Consider the following 16,578-nt stretch of genomic DNA (forward strand, 5'->3'; position numbering starts at 1 on the left):
AGCCCTCCCTGTGCAGAGAAGTACCTTGCTTCTCACCAGCACTTCTGGCACTGGGCCATGGGAAGCAACAAGTTGGGCCTGTTTCACCACAGGAAAGAATAAGGGGAAGGGAAAGGGGAAAAACAGTCCATCTGGGTCCCAGGAATGATGCTTCCCTATCCTTGCTGCTCTTCTTCAGCCTGGGGCTTCCCATCTGGTAAGCAACCCTGGAGCAAAGGTTCCCAGATACCATGCAGAGGGGCTTCTCGGCAGTCCTGCGGTGCCAGGAAGCCAGGCTGGGGCTGGGGTCTGCTCCAACTCAAAAAGGCACTACAGGCTTTTTTAGTGCTGTGGGAAGAGGCTGGATGGAAACAGCAACCCAGCTCTCCTCGCAAAAGGGACATGCCAGGCACAAATGCTCTTGAGCCAGCACACAGCAGAGTCTAGTGGGAGGAGCCAAGGACCTGCATTCTACCTGATTTGGGGTGTTGCTGAGGGAATGTCAGAGCCCAAGGAGAGCTTGCAGAGGTCTCACCTCCAGCTGGCCCCCAGTATCCATAGATTGTGAGCAGGACTGAGACCACAGCCTTGCCTCGATGCTTGGACAGCTGCCACAGGTCCTGCTGCACACCCATGGCTTCACCTTGCAATTCTTGCTCTCCTCATTTTTTCTCCCACACGCCCCATGTCCAGGGGCAATTCCAGCTTGCGTGGTGGGAGTCACACCCCTGCAGCAGGGCTGGGATTCCCAAGAGCTTTGCCAGAAGCACCGGCATGGCAGTGCTTTGGAGACTGGAAAAGCCAGCTTCCCAGTGCCAAGCTTGGGCAGGATAGACAGACGTGAACCTATCCCAAAGCAGAGAGTTCCTCCCAGCCTCCACAGAGCTGTGGGCAGACTTGGATGGGAGTTTTGGCTGAGGATCTTATCCCACAGGATAACCACTGGCAGTGGGATGTGTTCTGGCTCTGCCTGGCTAGTATTCACCCAACTTGTACTTTTGGCCAGGCTATGCACTGCCTTAACATGCATAGGGAAAGGCAGGCACCTGGATCCCACAGGATCCCAAACCAACAGCAAGCAAGCCTCAGGAAGCCCCCAGGCCAAAGACAGAAGCAGTGACACTGAGGGAGTTGGGGCTGGAGAGGACAAGTGGCCAAGGAGGGAACAAGGTGGGCTGGAGCTGCAGCAACCCTGACCAGTTTTGGGGACTGAAGGGACCCAAGATCTGTGGGACCCAGGTTTAAACCTCCACTGAACCTGTGAGCAGAATTCTGCTCTTGGCTGTCCATGGTCCAGGTCTTTCTGCTGGAGATGTGGCAGAGTTGCCCGCATGTAGCAGGTGTGCAGCATGCATGCAAGCCATGTGCCTCATCCTGCCCACTAGCCCTTGGGCAGCAGGTTTAAATCTCAGATGCTGGCACTGCTGTGTTTCCCTAGTCAGGGTTCGTCAGCTCCACTCACAATAGCAGCACATGGGTGTGTGATTATCTGAAAGGATGTTCTTGGGTTAAACTTAGGAATTTGAAAGGTTTTTCTGGGCCAGGGGAAGCTCTCCTCTGCTGCAATGTTGAGCTCTGCTGAGTTTACCTCAGAGAGGGCTTCACTTATGCCAGAGATCAGCATAGTGCTAAAGCCCCCAAGAGCTGCTGAGGGCACAGGACCACTGCATGGTAGTGGCACAAGAGCAGAGAACTGTGCTGGAAACTCACAAAGGAGCAGAGTGATACAGCGAGCATCCAGTATACAAATATGGATCACGTGTTTCACACATGAAAAGTGGGTGGCTTTTCCAAGTCTAGTTTATCAAGGAACAAAGCAAGCTGTGGGTGTGAGGAGTCTCATGCATTCCTTTCCCGATACATGGAAATTGACTTCAAGCCAACTGACAGCCTGAGCGAGCCTTTTCCGAGCTCTCCCTGCCCAGCAGCCTGGCTGCATGGCAGGGGTCTCCCCAAGAACTGCAATGCCCTCAAGGCTGGTCCTTGATACACATGGAGTGCTCTTACCCTCAGCAGATGTTGGATAAGTGGCCGGTATCTCACACAACCCCATAGTACAGTGACTGTGACGTGTGCCTTGGTAGCTTTGACCCTGTCCTGGTCACTGTAGATGATGGGGCAGTCCCAGTGAGCCTCACCCTGAACTTGGTCACTCATGCCTGTAGGACACCACATGAACAGTGCTCCTGTGCTACCTCAGACAGTGAAAGTAAGGTTAGACTAGGTAAAAGAAAAATATCTTCGCCGTGAGGATGGGCAGGCCCTGGCATAGGTGCCCAGAGCAGCTGTGGCTGCCCCTGGCTCCCTGGCAGTGTCCAAGGCCAGGCTGGACACTGGGGCTGGGAGCAGCCTGGGACAGTGGAAGGTGTCTCCGCCCATGGCAGGGGGTGGAACGGCTTGAGCTTAAGGTCCCTCCCCACCCAAACCGTCCTGTGATTATCCAAACGATCCGAGCCCTCTGTTCCCGACACTGGGTCAGGGAAGGTGCACGGCCAGCACATCCCGTCCCCCAAACCAGAGTTCCCCAGCCCGGTGGGAAAGGACAGCCCCGAGGTCTGGGACGCACAGCCTCGGCTGCGGACGGAGGCAGTGGAGGCCGCTCCACCCGCCGCGAACGACAGCAAGGCCGCGGCCGCTCCCCCTGCGCCGCCACCCCGCGGCCCGGCCACCATGCCGGCCCCGCCGCCATGCCGGCCCCGCCGCCATGCCAGCCCCGCCGCGGCCGCAGAACAGATTTAAACGGCGCCCGCTCCCACCAATCACTGCCCGCCCGGCCCGGCGCTTGCCCCGCCCCCGCCGCATGCTCGCCTTTCCATTGGTCACTGGCGTTGAATTTTAAACCCTGCCGCCCTGCCCCTTAGCAACTGCATCCCTCTGCGCCCGCTGATTGGTCGCCGCCTGGCACCGCCTCGCTCTCTGATTGGGCGAGGCTCGGCCAGTGCTGGCCGGCCGCTACCGAACTGCTACTTTCAAAAGCGCCGGGGCCGCAGGTGCGGGCACAGCCGAGCGGGCATGGGTGAGTGAGTGGGGAGCGGGACACCCCGGGCATGGGTGAGTGGGGAGGAGACACTTTGGGACATGGGTAATTGGGGAGGGGACACCCGGGGCATGGGTGAGTGGGGAGAGCGCATCCCGGGCATGGGTGAGTGGGGAGGGGACACCTCGGGCATGACTGAGTGAGGGGGATTCCCCCCGGTTATGGGTGAGTGGGGCTTCCGAGGGCTGCGGGGGAGTGGGCAGCGCTGGGACTTGTAGTTGGTGGCAGGCGTGGGGACCCTGGAGGGTGCAAGGGAGTAAGGGCTTCCAAGATACCCAGCTCCCCTGGGAACTCCGGGGAATGCAGGAGAGAGGGGAATTTTGGGACTCCCGACTCCCCCAGGGGACCCTGAGGGTTGTGGGAGAGTGGGGATCTCCGAGGAAGTGCAAGCCCTTGCATCCTTCTCTGGGATGCAGGAATGTGGGAATTGCCTGTCCCCCCTACCACCTCACCCAGCAGAGTGCTTTTGGTGGTGGTCTTTGAGGTCTGTGTCCCTTCCTCCCTGGGAGCACCCAGCCAGATTTGTCCCTCACCTGGGCTTGTCTTGGGGCACCACCCACATGCCATGCTCAGGAAAGGCGTCAGTCCTGCTGTGCTAACCCGCAGGAGGGACAAACGTCCCGCTGTGCTGCCCCAAGCTGGGAGGCTGTCCCTGGAGGCAGGTGGGCAGCAGCCTCCATCACATCATGCTTTGCCCCCAGCTTGCTCACAGAGACCCAGGGAGAGGGTGCCCTTGCCACGCAATGCCAAGATGCTGACCACCAAGCAGCCCCGAGCAGGCAAGGTAGGCCCTGCTGCAGAGAATTTCGACCCTGAGAAGGTGAGCACCGAGCCAAGCAAGGGCTGTCGGGGGGCTCCTGTGGGGCAGCTGACCACCAGCTTCTAACAGCCTCTATTGCAGGAGGAGAGCTGTCATGCGAAGAGGTCTTCGTCCTCACCCCAGGGCGGGCCCAAGAAGAGATCAGCATTCGGAGACATCACCAATGTGAGTGCTTCTGTGAGGGTGGGGGCTCTGGTGTGCCCTGTAAGCTCCCCATGGTGGGGGGGGCATACCCCATGCCCATTAGGGAGAAGAGAGGTCTCCCTGCAGGGCATATCTTGCTTTCCACTGTGCAGCCCCTTTACACCCCTGTCCTGACCCAAACAGGCTCGCAAGAACCAGGTGGTGGCAGGGAAGAAGGAGGCTGTGAAGGTTGCCCCACCCAAGGTGCAGAAGGCACATAATGCCTTAGGGGTGGCCAAGAACAACGAAATCAACCTAAAAAAGTGAGTAGCTGGGGGCAGGGGTTTGCTGCAAACTTGTCCCATGAGGACAAGTAGTAGGGGCTTCCCTTGGGTGATGGAGGCTGAGCCAGATGCAGGAGGGAAATAGTATATCTACTATAAATGGCATCAGGTTGTGGCAGGGGAGAGTTAGGATGGGTATGAGGGGAAAAAAATCTTCCCCTGGCACAGGCTGCCCAGGACAGCTATAGAGTCACCTTCCATGGAAGGATTTAAAAGTCATGTGGATGTGGCCCTTGGGGACATGGTTTAGTGGTGGGCATAGCAGTGCTGGGGGAACTGTTGTCCTCAATATCTTTAAAGGTCTTTTCCAACCTAAATTGTTCTAGGAGTCTGTGGGGATATTTTAGGGGTGGTTTTGCCCCTTCCTGAAGCAGCAAGAGTGTCTGGAAGGCCCTTTTCAGCCAAGAAATTTGGTCTTCTTCCAGTAATGATTTTATGCTCTTGTCCTTCCCAGGTCAATGAAGAAAACTCCCCCAACAGCTCCTGTAGAGCCCAAAGTGGATCCTGTGCCAGAGAAGCCAGTGTCTGTACAGGAACTAAAGCCTCCTGAGCAGAAGGTAAGGACCCTGGGCTCGAGCATTGCCCCAGGCCCATCACAGCACCGGTCTGTGGCTGCCGCTGGTGGTACTTGGGCACCAGGCAGTGCTCTGGGCCTTGGAGAGACTTCAGCCAGGGTGATGGAAAGCTGGGGAGGGGGGCAAAGTGCACCACCATCTTCCTTCAAGAATCCTCCCCTGGGAAAGAGCGGGGCAGGGACTGCAGGGTGATGAGGGCAGGTAGGAAAAGGGAGGTGCAGAGGAGCCTTGCCCTGAGAAGGTGACTGGCACTCACAGCCTCCCCCTTACTGCTGCCTCTTCCATGCCAGCAGGTGCCAGCAGTGGAGGACATTGATAAGGAGCAGCTGGGTGACCCCTACGCCAATGCAGAGTATGCCAAGGAGATCTTTGAATACATGCGGGAGAGAGAGGTGGGTGATGCCTGTCCAGGCATGTGGAGTGACTGCAGGCAGGGCCACTGACTGCTCAGAGGCTCTGACCACCTGGAAGGGGACTGCACAGGGTGAGAAGGGGCTTCTTTGAGGATGGGGATGTTTGCCCTGTCCCTGACAGCCGGTTCTTTGTCAGGAAAAATTCCTGCTTCCTGACTACATGGAGAAGCAGACGGACATCAGTGGGGACATGCGTGCTATCCTTGTGGACTGGATGGTGGAGGTGCAGGTGAGAGGGCACAGCTTTCTGCAGAGCAGCCCCCATGCTGCCTTTGGCATGTGTGACCTCAGTGTGCTGGCAGAGGCTCCTGCAAACATTCCCAGTGCAGAGCTGATCCTCCCCCTGTGTGGGCTAGGGATGAGCCTACATCCTGCCCTCTGAGCCTGGCCCATAGGCACCCCTGGCCTCTGTGAGAGCTGGAAAGAGCTGGCCAGGCCTAACTTCTGTCTGACACTCTGTTCTCAGCCCCACTCTCATTCTTGCAGGAGAACTTTGAGCTGAACCATGAGACACTGTACCTGGCTGTGAAGCTAGTGGACCACTATCTGGTGGAGGTGGTGAGCATGAGGGAGAAGTTGCAGCTCATCGGCTCCACTGCCATCCTCATTGCCTCCAAATTTGAGGTGACTCTTTGTGTGCTCTCCTGGGGTGCAGGGGCAGAGGGGCTGTGCCTCTATGGTCCCTGGGGGGTTATAGAGAAGGCCAGGTTACTGCCCTGAGAGCTGCCAGGGTGGCATGTCTGTCATCTTCCTTCTTCCTGTCCCAAGGGCTGCAAACACAGTCATGATGGGCTGAAACCTGTGTCCTGCTGTCACTGGAGAGCCAGCTTCTCTCTGCTCTGCACAGACCAGCAGGATACCTTACTTTACTTAATGCAGGCATGGGGCTCAAGCCAAGGGCTGGGTGAGCATGGACATCACAAAAGTCCTACAGGGTGTTAAGAGTCCTTGCTGAGTCCAGCAGCACGTGAACACTTACAGGGCCTGCAGGATGGCCAGGATCTCCTGAGTGAGGCCAGGACGAGCCCCCAATGGGGTGCTGAGCGGTTGTGCCCCTACAGGAGCGGTGCCCTCCATGTGTGGATGACTTTCTCTATATCTGTGATGATGCCTACAAGCGGGAGGAGCTTATTGCTATGGAGATGAGCATCCTCAGCACCCTCAAGTTCGACATCAACATCCCCATCCCCTACCGCTTCCTGCGGCGCTTTGCCAAGGTGAGCGCTTTCGGAGGGTGGGCTGGGTGCCCCCAGGCACCCCTTCTGTTGGCTCCAGGGGACAGTGACTTGCATTGCTGGGGCTTCAGGCTTCCAGTTGGCAGCAAGGAAACTTCGTCCAGGTCCCCTCAAAAGGGTTCAGGGGTGTGAGGATGGTGGTCTGGGTTGGCTGAGTGTGTGGGATCTCTGTCCTGTGCCCCAGAGGCAGCATTCTAGATCCTAGAAAGGTTGGGAAGGGTAGCAGCATTGCTCAAAAGGCTGAGCCTTTCCCTGCCACCGGATGTAGTGTGCCCGTGCCACCATGGAGACACTGACGCTGGCCCGCTTCCTCTGCGAGATGACCCTGCAGGAGTACGACTATGCCTGCGAGAGCCCCTCGAAGCTGGCTGCCAGCTGCCTGCTGCTGGCCCTTACCATGAAGAACCTCGGGGGCTGGGTGAGTACTGTCCCTGCTGAGGCACCATGGGAGGCACTGCAGGGGGACCCAGTGGACTAGTGAGTGGGGTGATGTGATCAGATTTGGATGCTGGGCAGGGAAGATGATGGCTGTCCTGTCACTGAGGAGACACGGCTTAGCCCTGCTGTCCTCTTGCAGACTCCTACACTGGAGTACTACAGTGGGTACAGTGCCCAGGACCTGCACCCCCTGGTGAAGAGGCTGAATTTCCTGCTCACATACCAGCCCCGTGGCAAGCTGAACGCTGTGCGCAGCAAGTACTCACACAGGTGAGAGTCATGGGGCTCTGTCTCAGGGAGTGACACCACCAGCATGCACCCTGGGGCTCTGTAGGGATCTGGGAGCACTGGTGGATGGGTGTCAGGGCTGTGGTTGAGCTCTAAGCCAACGTGTTCCTTCCAGGGTCTTCTTTGAGGTTGCCAAAGTCACCCCCATGGACATGCTCAAGCTCGAGGAGACACTCACTAGCTCCTAGCCCTACTCTGTGAATAAGCTTGTAAATAATGGGGTACCCTCAAGCAGGGTGGTACCATGTACATAAGTAATAGTAATTTTAACTGAGGAAGGGGGGGGGGAGGGGGAAAAAAAAGTCATGTGTAACTGTTAATAAAATGTGTTTGTTGTACATGCTGGCACTGGAGACTGAGCTCCAGCACTCTACTCCCCTGTGTCGTGATGAGACAGAGGGTGAGAGCAGGGTGACTGGTGGGGAGCAGGGAGCTCAGGGGTGAAGGCTGGAAAGGTATTCTCAATTCCCTCCTCCCCACCTTCCCCTTAGTAATGACACTGTGCGAGCAGCAGCAATGAGCATCTTCTCTCCAAATATTTACACAGCATAAATACTCACATGGGGAAGGGGAAACTTTGCTTTGGCTCCAGCTTGAGCACACAGAGGGTGGCCCCAGCTCCTACAGTGACCCTGATGGGGTCAGACCACACACCTATCAGGGTAGACCTCTGCTTCAGTGTCTCCAGCCCCATAGGCTGGGGGAGAAGCAGTGGCTCCAGGGTCACTTGGGACAGAGTTAAAGCGAGGCAAGCAGGGTGAGCTCCATACATATGGGGCAGGGGCAGGGACCTGTTCCCCTACCCAACCCCTGTTCCCTGGGGCAGCACCCACCCAGCACCTGGGCTGGGCTGCTGCTCTGCTGTCAGCCTAGGGCGGGTTGCTGAGTTCCTTAATGGCCTGAAGGATCCTCTTCATATGGCCCACTTTGGTGATCCCCAGGTCCTGCAGGAAAGAGAAAGTGGAGGTGATGTATTTGCAGGGGTCCAGCTCTTGGCCCTTGCTGGTAGACAAGCCACAGGGTGGAGGATGAGGCACAGCCCAGCTCCCCACACTCTCCCTTGCTAGAGCAGAGCGCTTGCTTGAAGCCCGTTGTCCTCTTGAAAGCACATCCCCATGCCTGAATGGAGGTGAGGGTTGGATGCTGCTTTGCACAGGTGTATGGAGCCCTGCAAGCTGGAGGACCAAGGCCACCTTCCTCCCCTGATTCCCCGCCCCTGTGCACAAGCTTAACTCTGCAGACCCAGATGTAGGGCCAACCTGCCACCAGGAGGGATAGGGAGAGGAGGGGTGGAGGACACCATGCTCCCCAGGGCAGGGTGTCCCTCAGGAGGCACAAGGGGGCTGTACCTTAAGGTCTCTCCTCTCCAGCAGAATCAACTCTGAGCCCTGGATGTCATGCCGGACAAAAATGTCCCTGTATTCCCCTAAACCAAGCGCTTCCAGCCAAGCTGCCACCTCCTCGGAGCTCCACTTGTCTGCTAGCAGGGAGGAAAAGCACAGTGGTGGACTGCTGGGTCCCGTGGAGGCAGTGGGACGCAGCAGGGCAGACAGCAGTGATGGCAGCCTGTGCTCAGCAGACAGTATACCCCCTCCCACCCTTGACTCCAGCAGGGCCAGAGGCCATAGACTGCTCAGGCTGCAGAGGTCTCTCCTCTCCTTGGCTTACTTACAGAGTACCTGAGCTGCTCCACCTCAACTAGACCCCCAGCTGTGGACAAGGGACTTACCCAAAGGTCTGAGCTGTACCAGGGCCCCCTTCTCCCCCTAGCCAAGGCGTTATGGGGTTGGGGTGCTCTGCATGTCTGATATCAGAAAAAGCTGTCAGGGGCTCTTGGTGACAAGGGTGCCACCCCCAGCCAGCCCTGCTCCCCCTTCCTGAGGATTCTTCCCCAGCATCCCCAGGACAGGAGATTGAGGGATAGGTCAGCACAGAGGGGTCCTTTCTAGCAGGGACTGCACCACCTGTCTCTCCCTGGCACACTGCTCACTTTACCTGGGAGCGCACTGTTGGCCTTCTGCTTCTGCAGCTTGTCCTTCTCCTTCCTGGGCTTGGGGATGTTGAGGCGAAGCTTAAAGCTGCCCTTGCTGGCACCTTCCTGTGAGAAGCCAGGCTTGGTGAGATGCTACAGCTCCCTGAGGCTGGGCTGTGCCAGACCCCAGGCCCTGTGCACCCACCTCCTCAGCAGGGTGGGCAATAGGGCCCAGCCAGTGGATGTCCAGCAGCCGCTGCAACTCCTGGCCCAGCACAGTCAGGGGCCCCTGAAGTGCCTCCTCCTCCTGCGGCGAGTCCAGCTGTGGGGGACAGGGACCATGCCCAACCTGCTGCCACCCCCACAGGTAGCAGCCTTGCGGGGCTTTGGCTGCTCTCCAGCCCCTCACTCACCGCCTTCCCTTCCAGGAATGCCCTGGTCTCAGCCCACAGCTCCTTGATGCTCAGCACCATCTCCACAGCCATATTCCTGCTGAGAAACTGGGGCACAGAGGGGTACCCCCTTGAGTGGCAGGGCCCCACGGGGCCTGAGTAAAGGCTGCCTTACACTCCCAGTCCCTGCTCACCTCTGAGGTGCCAGCAGCTTTGTGGGAAAGGGCTTCACTCAGTGCCAGGGAGCTGGCATTGACTGCATGCGCCAGCTCCTGCTCCATGGCTTTGTGAGCCTTGGCTGCCTCATGGATCCTGTGGGTGACAGGGGCTGGAGCTGCCAGGACTCCCCTGGGCTGGGCAGGCACCTCTGCATGGCCTCCCTGTGCCCACTGTATTCCCTTTCCCACAGTCTGACCTGGCAATGAGGGTCTCGGCGACCTGTGAGACCTGCTGCAAGAGGCTGCTCTCCTCCTCGGTCAGGTACTCCATGGACTGCTGGGAGCTGAGCCGTGGCCGTGTGGCTGCTCGGTAGCTCTCCCCCTTCTGCTTGTCCTCCCAAGACTTGAGGGTGCTTTCAAATGCCTGCGGGGGACAGACATGGCCCCTCTGAGACGGTCATCCCTCCCCACGTCCCAGCATTGTCTTGCTGAGCACCTCAGTCTCACCCGGTCCCTTGTCAGCATCTGGGCTCTGTTCTTGTGCTGGATTTTGATGATGCCAGGTGGCTGGATCCAGGCCTCTCCATCCACCTGCACAGGGACGCCCTCGTCACCCCGGATGGTGATCTTCACCATGCGGCACTGTGGGGCAGACAGCCCAGGGTGGCATGAATAGCTGTTGAGCTGAGCAGAGCTGCACTGCCTCAGGCTTCCTTGCTGCCCCAAAAGCTTTCAGGCATTAGTCGTGGTCCTACAGGGTACCTTGCCACTACCTGTGCAATGCGATGGTGCTGCAGGTTGATGACCCGTGACACGGCCATCTGGATGCTGCCAAAGACTGCCACCACCTCCAGCTTCTTGTCATCGAAGGATGGAGCCCCAAAGTTCTGTAGAGGACCACTACACATGAAGACTTCCATTTTCCCCCATGTGTGCCCAAAGCAGGGACACCCCTGCCCTGGGGTATCTTAGGACTGGGGAAAGGACATCCCACCACCCAACTTGTCTCACGGTACTAGCACTCACATTGTCCTCCTTGGTGCCTCCCCAGAAGTTGATGCCCCCAGCATAGCTGGGGATGTTGAGGACAGCAATGCCCTGCAGGCTGGGCAGTGAGATAGGCACCCCGTCACACTGCAAGAGAGGGCTAAGCCTGGGGGGCTGCTGTAACGCTGCCCCTCCCACCCTTTCCCTGTTCTCCCAGCCCTATACCTCCAGCTGTACCCGCTGCTCCAGGTTCTTGTAGGTGCGCTGCAGGAGCTCCTTTGTGCCTAGCACCCCATACCACATCATGTTCTTGGTGCGGCTGCTGTGGGGCAAAGTGGAACAGATGAGGGGCTGTGGGCTCCCCACTGCCTGTCACAGGCTTCACACGCTTCCTGGGGCACCGTGCTGAACAGTCCCAGACTGCTGGCCCCACCTTAGTTTCCTCAGTTCCTGCTACCTCCCAGAAAAGCCAAAGGTGCAGCATGTTGCACCCAGATTTCAACCCTTCCATGCCAGCGTGGCAATGTCCCTCTCTCCAGGTGCAGAGCAAGTAAATCCTACCATGTCCTCATGTCTTCACCCTTTCTGGGGAGTTTGCAACCTGCCACCAAGGGGTGCTCATCCCAGCAATGGGTGCAGGTACAAAATCTGCTGCAGGAAGGATCCCCAACACAGTAGCACTGAGTCACCCCTATGGCTCCCAGCAGTTTGATGGCACTGGGAAGCCAGGGGTACCTGTTTTTCCTGGGGGAAATCTGGGGGTTCCAGCCAACCTGCACTTCTTGGGGTGCTCATCGCGTTTGTTGTTGAACTCCAGGGAGATCTTTGCATCCAGGCCTATGCCAAAGTAGTTATTCATGACGCATTTCTCTGAGAAGTGTCTGAAATCAGCAAAGAGGGAAAACAGGTTGAGCAGCAGCTGCACATCGGTGACTCTGGGTTGGCACCAGAGGATGCAGCGTAACACCCACTGGAGCAGAGCTGCTGCCACTGGGAAGCCTGACCAAAACTAGCAGGGATGGCCGCATTTCCCTCAGTCACTGTGGCAGGACACCCATGGCACATCCAGGACCTGCCTGCAGGCAGGAACACCAAGCTCCAAGCATCAGCCAGAGATCCCACACCATCCACAGGCAGGCTCCCCCAGCATGGGCACTGCTTGGTCAGGGAGGGCCTGCTGGCAGGGATGCCACACTGGTGGGCAGAGGCTGCTGCAGCAGCCTCCTCAAAGGGGCAGCATGGTACCAGCTCTGCTCCTGGGCAGCAAGAGTGGGCCAGGGTCCCCAGGGCAGGCAGAACACCTGACTCACAGGGTGCTGGGGTCTTCAGGGAACTGCAAGCTGCCAAAGGTATCTGGCCGGTCCAGGGTGATGGAGGAAGATGCAGAGGTCACCGTCACCCGCCGGGAGCCTGGCCAGGGTGACAGGGAGGTAGCTGTCGCATGGGTTCTCACCCTGAGCCCATCCCACAGCTCACCCCCATGCCCCCACAAAATGCTATGTGTCCTGCTGGCATCTTACTGAGCTTCTCCTCCTCCTTGTTGAACTCCTCCGAGATGTCCTTGCTGGGGCCCACACTGCCCTGGTAGGCTTGGGTCTGCTTGTTCTGCTCATCCACAGCTGGATACAAAGAGGGGCATGACAGGGAGTCTGTGCAGCGCTGTAGCCCCTCCTCGAGTCAGCCCTGTGGGCTCGGGCCAGGAAGGGCCCAGGGGGGGCCACTGCTGCCAACCCCAAGGATCCCAGGGGAGAACAAAGGCACGGGTCCAGCACCAACCCACTGTAGCTTCACAGCCCCTGCCAGGCTGCTGCAGCATCAGGGAAGCTGCCAGTTCCCACCACTCCCTCACCTTTCTCTGTTTGCTCAATGATTTGCCGCAGGGCTTTCTTCAGGCTGTTTGCCCGCAGCATGAGTTGCTCCTTGGATTTGAAGATGCGAGGCATAGGACTGGGGTTGAAGCTGCCAGCTTTCTCCTGGTCCTTGACATCAGCATGGGTGGCCTGTGCCATTTCTTCAGGGACCATGATGGCCTGAGCTTCCTCATTCAGCTCCCGCACCAGCGAGTCCAGCTTTTCATTCAGCATGGCGCACTGTGGGACACCTACCCCACTGAGCACCTGGCACAAGCTGCTGCCCTCCACCACTGCTGGGTGCTTCCCTGGGCACTAGGAGTGCCTGGATACCCCCAAGCACCTGCACACCCCGTGCCTGGGCACCCCAAGCATGGCACACCCCAATACATGTTCAACAAGGGCAGAGGCCTGCGGAGCAACCCCTCCCCTGCTCGGGAGCAGTGCCACAGCTTGACCCAACCCTCCAGCTCCCCTGCAACACACCTTCCGTGCCATCAGCTCAGCCTCTTGCTTGTTCTCTGTCGCCCTCTTGTAAGCCCGCCCAACTTCGGTCACAAAGTCATTGACAGTGCCACAGAGGAACCTGCCAAAGGAAGTGGCTGGAGGTCAAGAGGGGCACGGGGTGGCCAGCGAGGCACAGATGCCAGCCAGGGCACCTGCTGGGATAACACCCGCTGCTCCAGAGGGCCAGCGCCAGGATTATCTGTCAGGCACCAGCACAGCTGGCAGCTGCTTCTCAGCCTGGCCGAGGGGGGTGCAGTGGTCCTGAGGACAGGCCCCAGCCCAGCAAAAGGGGCTCCTGGCACCCCCATCAACAGCCCCCTCCTTACTTTGCAGAGGAGATCACCACTGAGTGCTTGTCTGACTCCAGGATCTTGGCCAGGTGGAAGGCAACGGAGTCCGCGTAATGCGAGATCTGGACCTGGGGGACACAGGTGGAGACAGCTGGACACCTGCCACCTCGCTATGTGCCCTGCTCAGGGATGGAGCTTAGCCCAGCCAGCCTTGAACTGGGGATGATCAGCCCTTATTCAGCTCACTCCCCAGCACTGAGGGTAGCCACGCCCATGCTGCTGGGCAGAGGGGAGGTCAGTCGCATCAGGAGGGAAACTGAGGCAAGGGGCTGAACAGGAGCACACAGAAGAGTCCAAAGCAGCTGGCCAGTGGCAGGCTAGCTCTACCTCAACTTCTGCTCCCAACTGCACATGCCAAGCTGAGACCTGCCAGGCTCATTTCATTGCATGCAGCCAACTCCAGCCCCCTCAGAGCCCCAATCCCCAGGGACCCCCAGAATAACCTCTTGCTGTGCCATCCTTCCCTGTGTGTCTCTGAATTGGGTTGAACAGGAACCTGCCCTCCAGCCTGCCCTCCCCATCTCAAGCCCCCAAATGCCAACATCCAGGTTCCCACCTGGACGTTGGAGTCCCCATTTTCCTCCTCCTTCAGGGCTGAGGGGGACTGCTTGGGGGCCTCATAGGTAAGCACACTCCACCTGCAAAACAGAAACCATGGCTGCTTGCCATTTCCTGGCCCCCTAGCACAGGGACAGGCAAGGAACTGGGACAGGCTGCCCAAGAAATGCCAAGGTAGAGGGGACAGAGAGGCATGTATTCCATGCTCTGCTCACCGGTCCAGCATCTTGGTGGTGGCCCTTTCCAGCTTCTCCAGGATCTGCAGCAGCTGAGTGTCATCGTCACACAGGCTGCCCCAACCCAGGACCCGTGCAAGGTCATTACCAGTCCCCAGTGGCAGGACACCCAGCTGACACTGCAGGAAAGAGACAGAGTGGGGGGGCTCAGAGCAGCCCCCAGGGGCACCTGTGACACCCCCAACTCTGCTGTGCCCCATTTCTGGGGCACACAGAGTGTGCCAGTGCTGGGGATGGTGCCAGCCTGCACTAGCAGTGCCAGGCACTCCCAACTCACCTGCTTGTGGAGGCCAAGGGCATCGATCTCAGAGAGCACCCAACCCACGCTGCCATCCCCACCACACACCAGGATTCTGAAGGTGGAGAACTTCTGGAAGAGACGCAGCCTGGGTGGGGGGCAAGGAGAGAGGGACTAGGTGCTGTGCCAGGTGCCTACTGGGATCCCACCAAGGCAATTCCACGGTGCTCAGGCTGGTGCTTACCCCAGGTGTGGGCCCCCATTCATGAGGTCAAAGACTTGGGCTGGGTTGAGGAACTGCTTGAACTTGCGCAGAAACTTGACACCCTGGTTGTCCCCACTCTTGGAGTTGACAAAGGCCAGGAGAGGGCTGGAGCAGGTCGAGGGGCAGGTGGCTTTCCAGAAACCTGCAGTAAGCCCAAACACATGAGCTCCGGCTCTCACTCCCCACACGCACTTCAGGAGAGCAGAGTAAGGACACTCCATCTGTGCCGAGCCCAACCTGTGGGGTGCTGGGGCAGGAGGGACAGTGATGGGGATGTCCGGGGGATGCTGAGGGGCAGAGGGAAGAGGAAGCACTGTGCTTTTAAAGAAATGAGATGGGGAAAGAAATGTGCCCAAGGCAGAGCAGGATGACAGCTGGCTCAGAGCCTGCACCTGCCTCAGGCACATCTTGGCCATCCCAGTTCCCTGGCTGGTGTCTGCAGGCTCCTTCCCTTGGTCTTCCCTTGGCAGACCAAGCAATGCTGCAGCAGGGACCATATCAGCCATCATGCCACTGGCACCAGCCCCACAGTCATTGCCCTTAGAGCCCCGTGGGCTGCAACCAGGAGCCCTAGCACCGCCACCACAGTAGGAGCATGGGGGCAACATCCCCACATCCCCCCCCTCCTTGCCTGGCCACTGCTCCATCTCCACTCCCAGCCCAGCTGAGCAGAGCAGATTGGTAACACAAAGCACTGAGAGCTGCTGAGTCAGAGCGTGGGCTGCAGCGGAAAAGCTCGCTGCCAGCAGTACCCATATGCTGCAGCAGGACAGCATGGCAGGACAAGGCGGGACTGAGGCCTTGCTAAGCTGTTCCCAGTCGGGTGGGCAACAGTCACAGCCACGGATGGCTGGGCTGCTGGAAAGCAACAGGGCAGAGATGCTGCCAGGGGTCAGCCACCAGCAGCCGAGGCTCTGGAGCTGAGAAACAGCCACGTGATGGTTACCCTGACAGCATCCCAATGAGTAACGAGGCAAATGAGCCACCGGCTGAGCTGAGTGGTGAAAAGCATTAAAGAATGAAGAAAGAAATATCCGGAGGAGAAGAACAGATTTTGCTCAGCGGAGCCCAGCTGGGCCCCTCAGGAGAAGGAGACAGCTGGGGGGCTCCCCCCACACTCCACATGGCTTCTTCCTGCAGTGTCCCGTGCCAGGGCAAAGCTGTGCTCTGCACTACCAAAAAACCAGCTGAGCTTCAGACACTGAGAAATAACCCAAGCAAGAGCTTTATCCTGCCTTGAGAGATGCTGAACCATTGAGGTGCAACAGAGGACAGCCCACCTCAGGGGTGTAGGGCTGGCACTGCTGATCCCAGCACAGAGGGACCATGTCCTGACCCACTGCAAGTGGTGGCCTGGCAGGAGCAGCTAAAGCCACATGCAGGCAAGAAAGGCCACCCCAAAGCCCACGGAATACCACCAAGCCCTGAAACAGGGTGCAAGGCAACAAGCAGCCTTCAACTAAGGGAGGGGTGTTGACTCTGGAGTCTACTGAAGGTGGTGTTCCTGCTGCCCCACAAAACAGGCACAGTGCCACAAGTCAGAACCTCCAGAGGACCTCAGAGAGCTCAGAGCCCTATCCCAAACAGCCTGTCCGCCCCACCAGACCAGTGCCCTCCACGACTCACCATCAGAATCGATGCTGTTCAAGGCAGTTGGTGGGATGATGGACACTTTGTACTGGCCCAGGGGGCACCTCTTGCCAAGGAGCTCCTTGCAGGCACTGTGAACCTGGGAACACAGGAACACCTGTATGAGCAAAGCTGGGGAACGCAGCACCAAAGTCTCCAGCATGAGCTTTCGCAGATGCACAGA

General features: G+C 58.5%; 2 protein-coding genes across 9 annotated transcripts in view; one reads left to right on the forward strand and one right to left on the reverse strand.

Annotated features, from left to right (window-relative positions):
• Nucleotides 1–33: 33 nt before the first annotated feature.
• On the forward strand, nt 34–10,110 carry CCNB3 (cyclin B3). Of its 4 annotated transcripts, none has more exons than XM_053990361.1 (13): nt 243–2,193; nt 2,841–2,995; nt 3,718–3,836; nt 3,918–4,001; nt 4,164–4,282; nt 4,758–4,860; nt 5,169–5,270; nt 5,428–5,520; nt 5,778–5,915; nt 6,353–6,508; nt 6,795–6,944; nt 7,104–7,234; nt 10,026–10,110. In XM_053990361.1, the coding sequence occupies exons 1-13, from the start codon at nt 2,135–2,137 to the stop codon at nt 10,039–10,041; spliced, it is 1,425 nt and encodes a 474-aa protein (XP_053846336.1). In that variant the 5' UTR covers nt 243–2,134; the 3' UTR covers nt 10,042–10,110. The 4 variants fall into 4 exon arrangements, with proteins under 4 accessions (XP_053846337.1, XP_053846336.1, XP_053846335.1 ...); XM_053990360.1 differs by lacking the exon at nt 10,026–10,110 and adding an exon at nt 7,368–7,590 and having other exon boundaries at nt 5,172–5,270; XM_053990359.1 differs by lacking the exon at nt 10,026–10,110 and adding an exon at nt 7,368–7,590 and having other exon boundaries at nt 245–2,193.
• Nucleotides 7,770–16,578, reverse strand: part of DGKK (diacylglycerol kinase kappa) — a 20,852-nt gene continuing 12,043 nt past the window's right edge. For 4 of the 5 annotated variants that reach the window (XM_053990351.1, XM_053990348.1, XM_053990349.1 and 1 more), the window contains 22 exons: nt 16,392–16,494; nt 14,745–14,907; nt 14,540–14,648; nt 14,242–14,381; nt 14,025–14,106; nt 13,445–13,536; nt 13,098–13,197; nt 12,611–12,851; nt 12,282–12,380; nt 12,072–12,171; nt 11,535–11,642; nt 10,987–11,083; nt 10,801–10,908; nt 10,548–10,661; nt 10,282–10,416; nt 10,032–10,198; nt 9,811–9,928; nt 9,638–9,724; nt 9,430–9,546; nt 9,248–9,350; nt 8,602–8,732; nt 7,770–8,196 (listed from right to left, as the gene is read on the reverse strand). In XM_053990351.1, coding sequence (XP_053846326.1) covers nt 8,122–8,196; nt 8,602–8,732; nt 9,248–9,350; nt 9,430–9,546; nt 9,638–9,724; nt 9,811–9,928; nt 10,032–10,198; nt 10,282–10,416; nt 10,548–10,661; nt 10,801–10,908; nt 10,987–11,083; nt 11,535–11,642; nt 12,072–12,171; nt 12,282–12,380; nt 12,611–12,851; nt 13,098–13,197; nt 13,445–13,536; nt 14,025–14,106; nt 14,242–14,381; nt 14,540–14,648; nt 14,745–14,907; nt 16,392–16,494 — 2,589 coding nt within the window. In that variant the 3' untranslated portion in view covers nt 7,770–8,121. The remainder of the gene's footprint in view (nt 8,197–8,601; nt 8,733–9,247; nt 9,351–9,429; nt 9,547–9,637; nt 9,725–9,810; nt 9,929–10,031; nt 10,199–10,281; nt 10,417–10,547; nt 10,662–10,800; nt 10,909–10,986; nt 11,084–11,534; nt 11,643–12,071; nt 12,172–12,281; nt 12,381–12,610; nt 12,852–13,097; nt 13,198–13,444; nt 13,537–14,024; nt 14,107–14,241; nt 14,382–14,539; nt 14,649–14,744; nt 14,908–16,391; nt 16,495–16,578) is intronic. The other variant, XM_053990350.1, reaches the window with a different exon arrangement.

The sequence above is a fragment of the Vidua macroura genome, chromosome 14 (genome assembly GCF_024509145.1).
Source record: "Vidua macroura isolate BioBank_ID:100142 chromosome 14, ASM2450914v1, whole genome shotgun sequence".
NCBI classification, from domain to species: domain Eukaryota; kingdom Metazoa; phylum Chordata; class Aves; order Passeriformes; family Viduidae; genus Vidua; species Vidua macroura.

Bases quoted from the DNA above. Each gene is read 5' to 3' on its own strand.
- CCNB3 (XM_053990359.1), top strand. From the start codon at position 2,135: ATGCCTGTAGGACACCACATGAACAGTGCTCCTGTGCTACCTCAGACA. The intron at 2,996-3,717 runs GTGAGTGAGTGG...CTTTGCCCCCAG, and splicing joins GCACAGCCGAGCGGGCATGG to CTTGCTCACAGAGACCCAGG. The intron at 4,283-4,757 runs GTGAGTAGCTGG...TGTCCTTCCCAG, and splicing joins AACGAAATCAACCTAAAAAA to GTCAATGAAGAAAACTCCCC.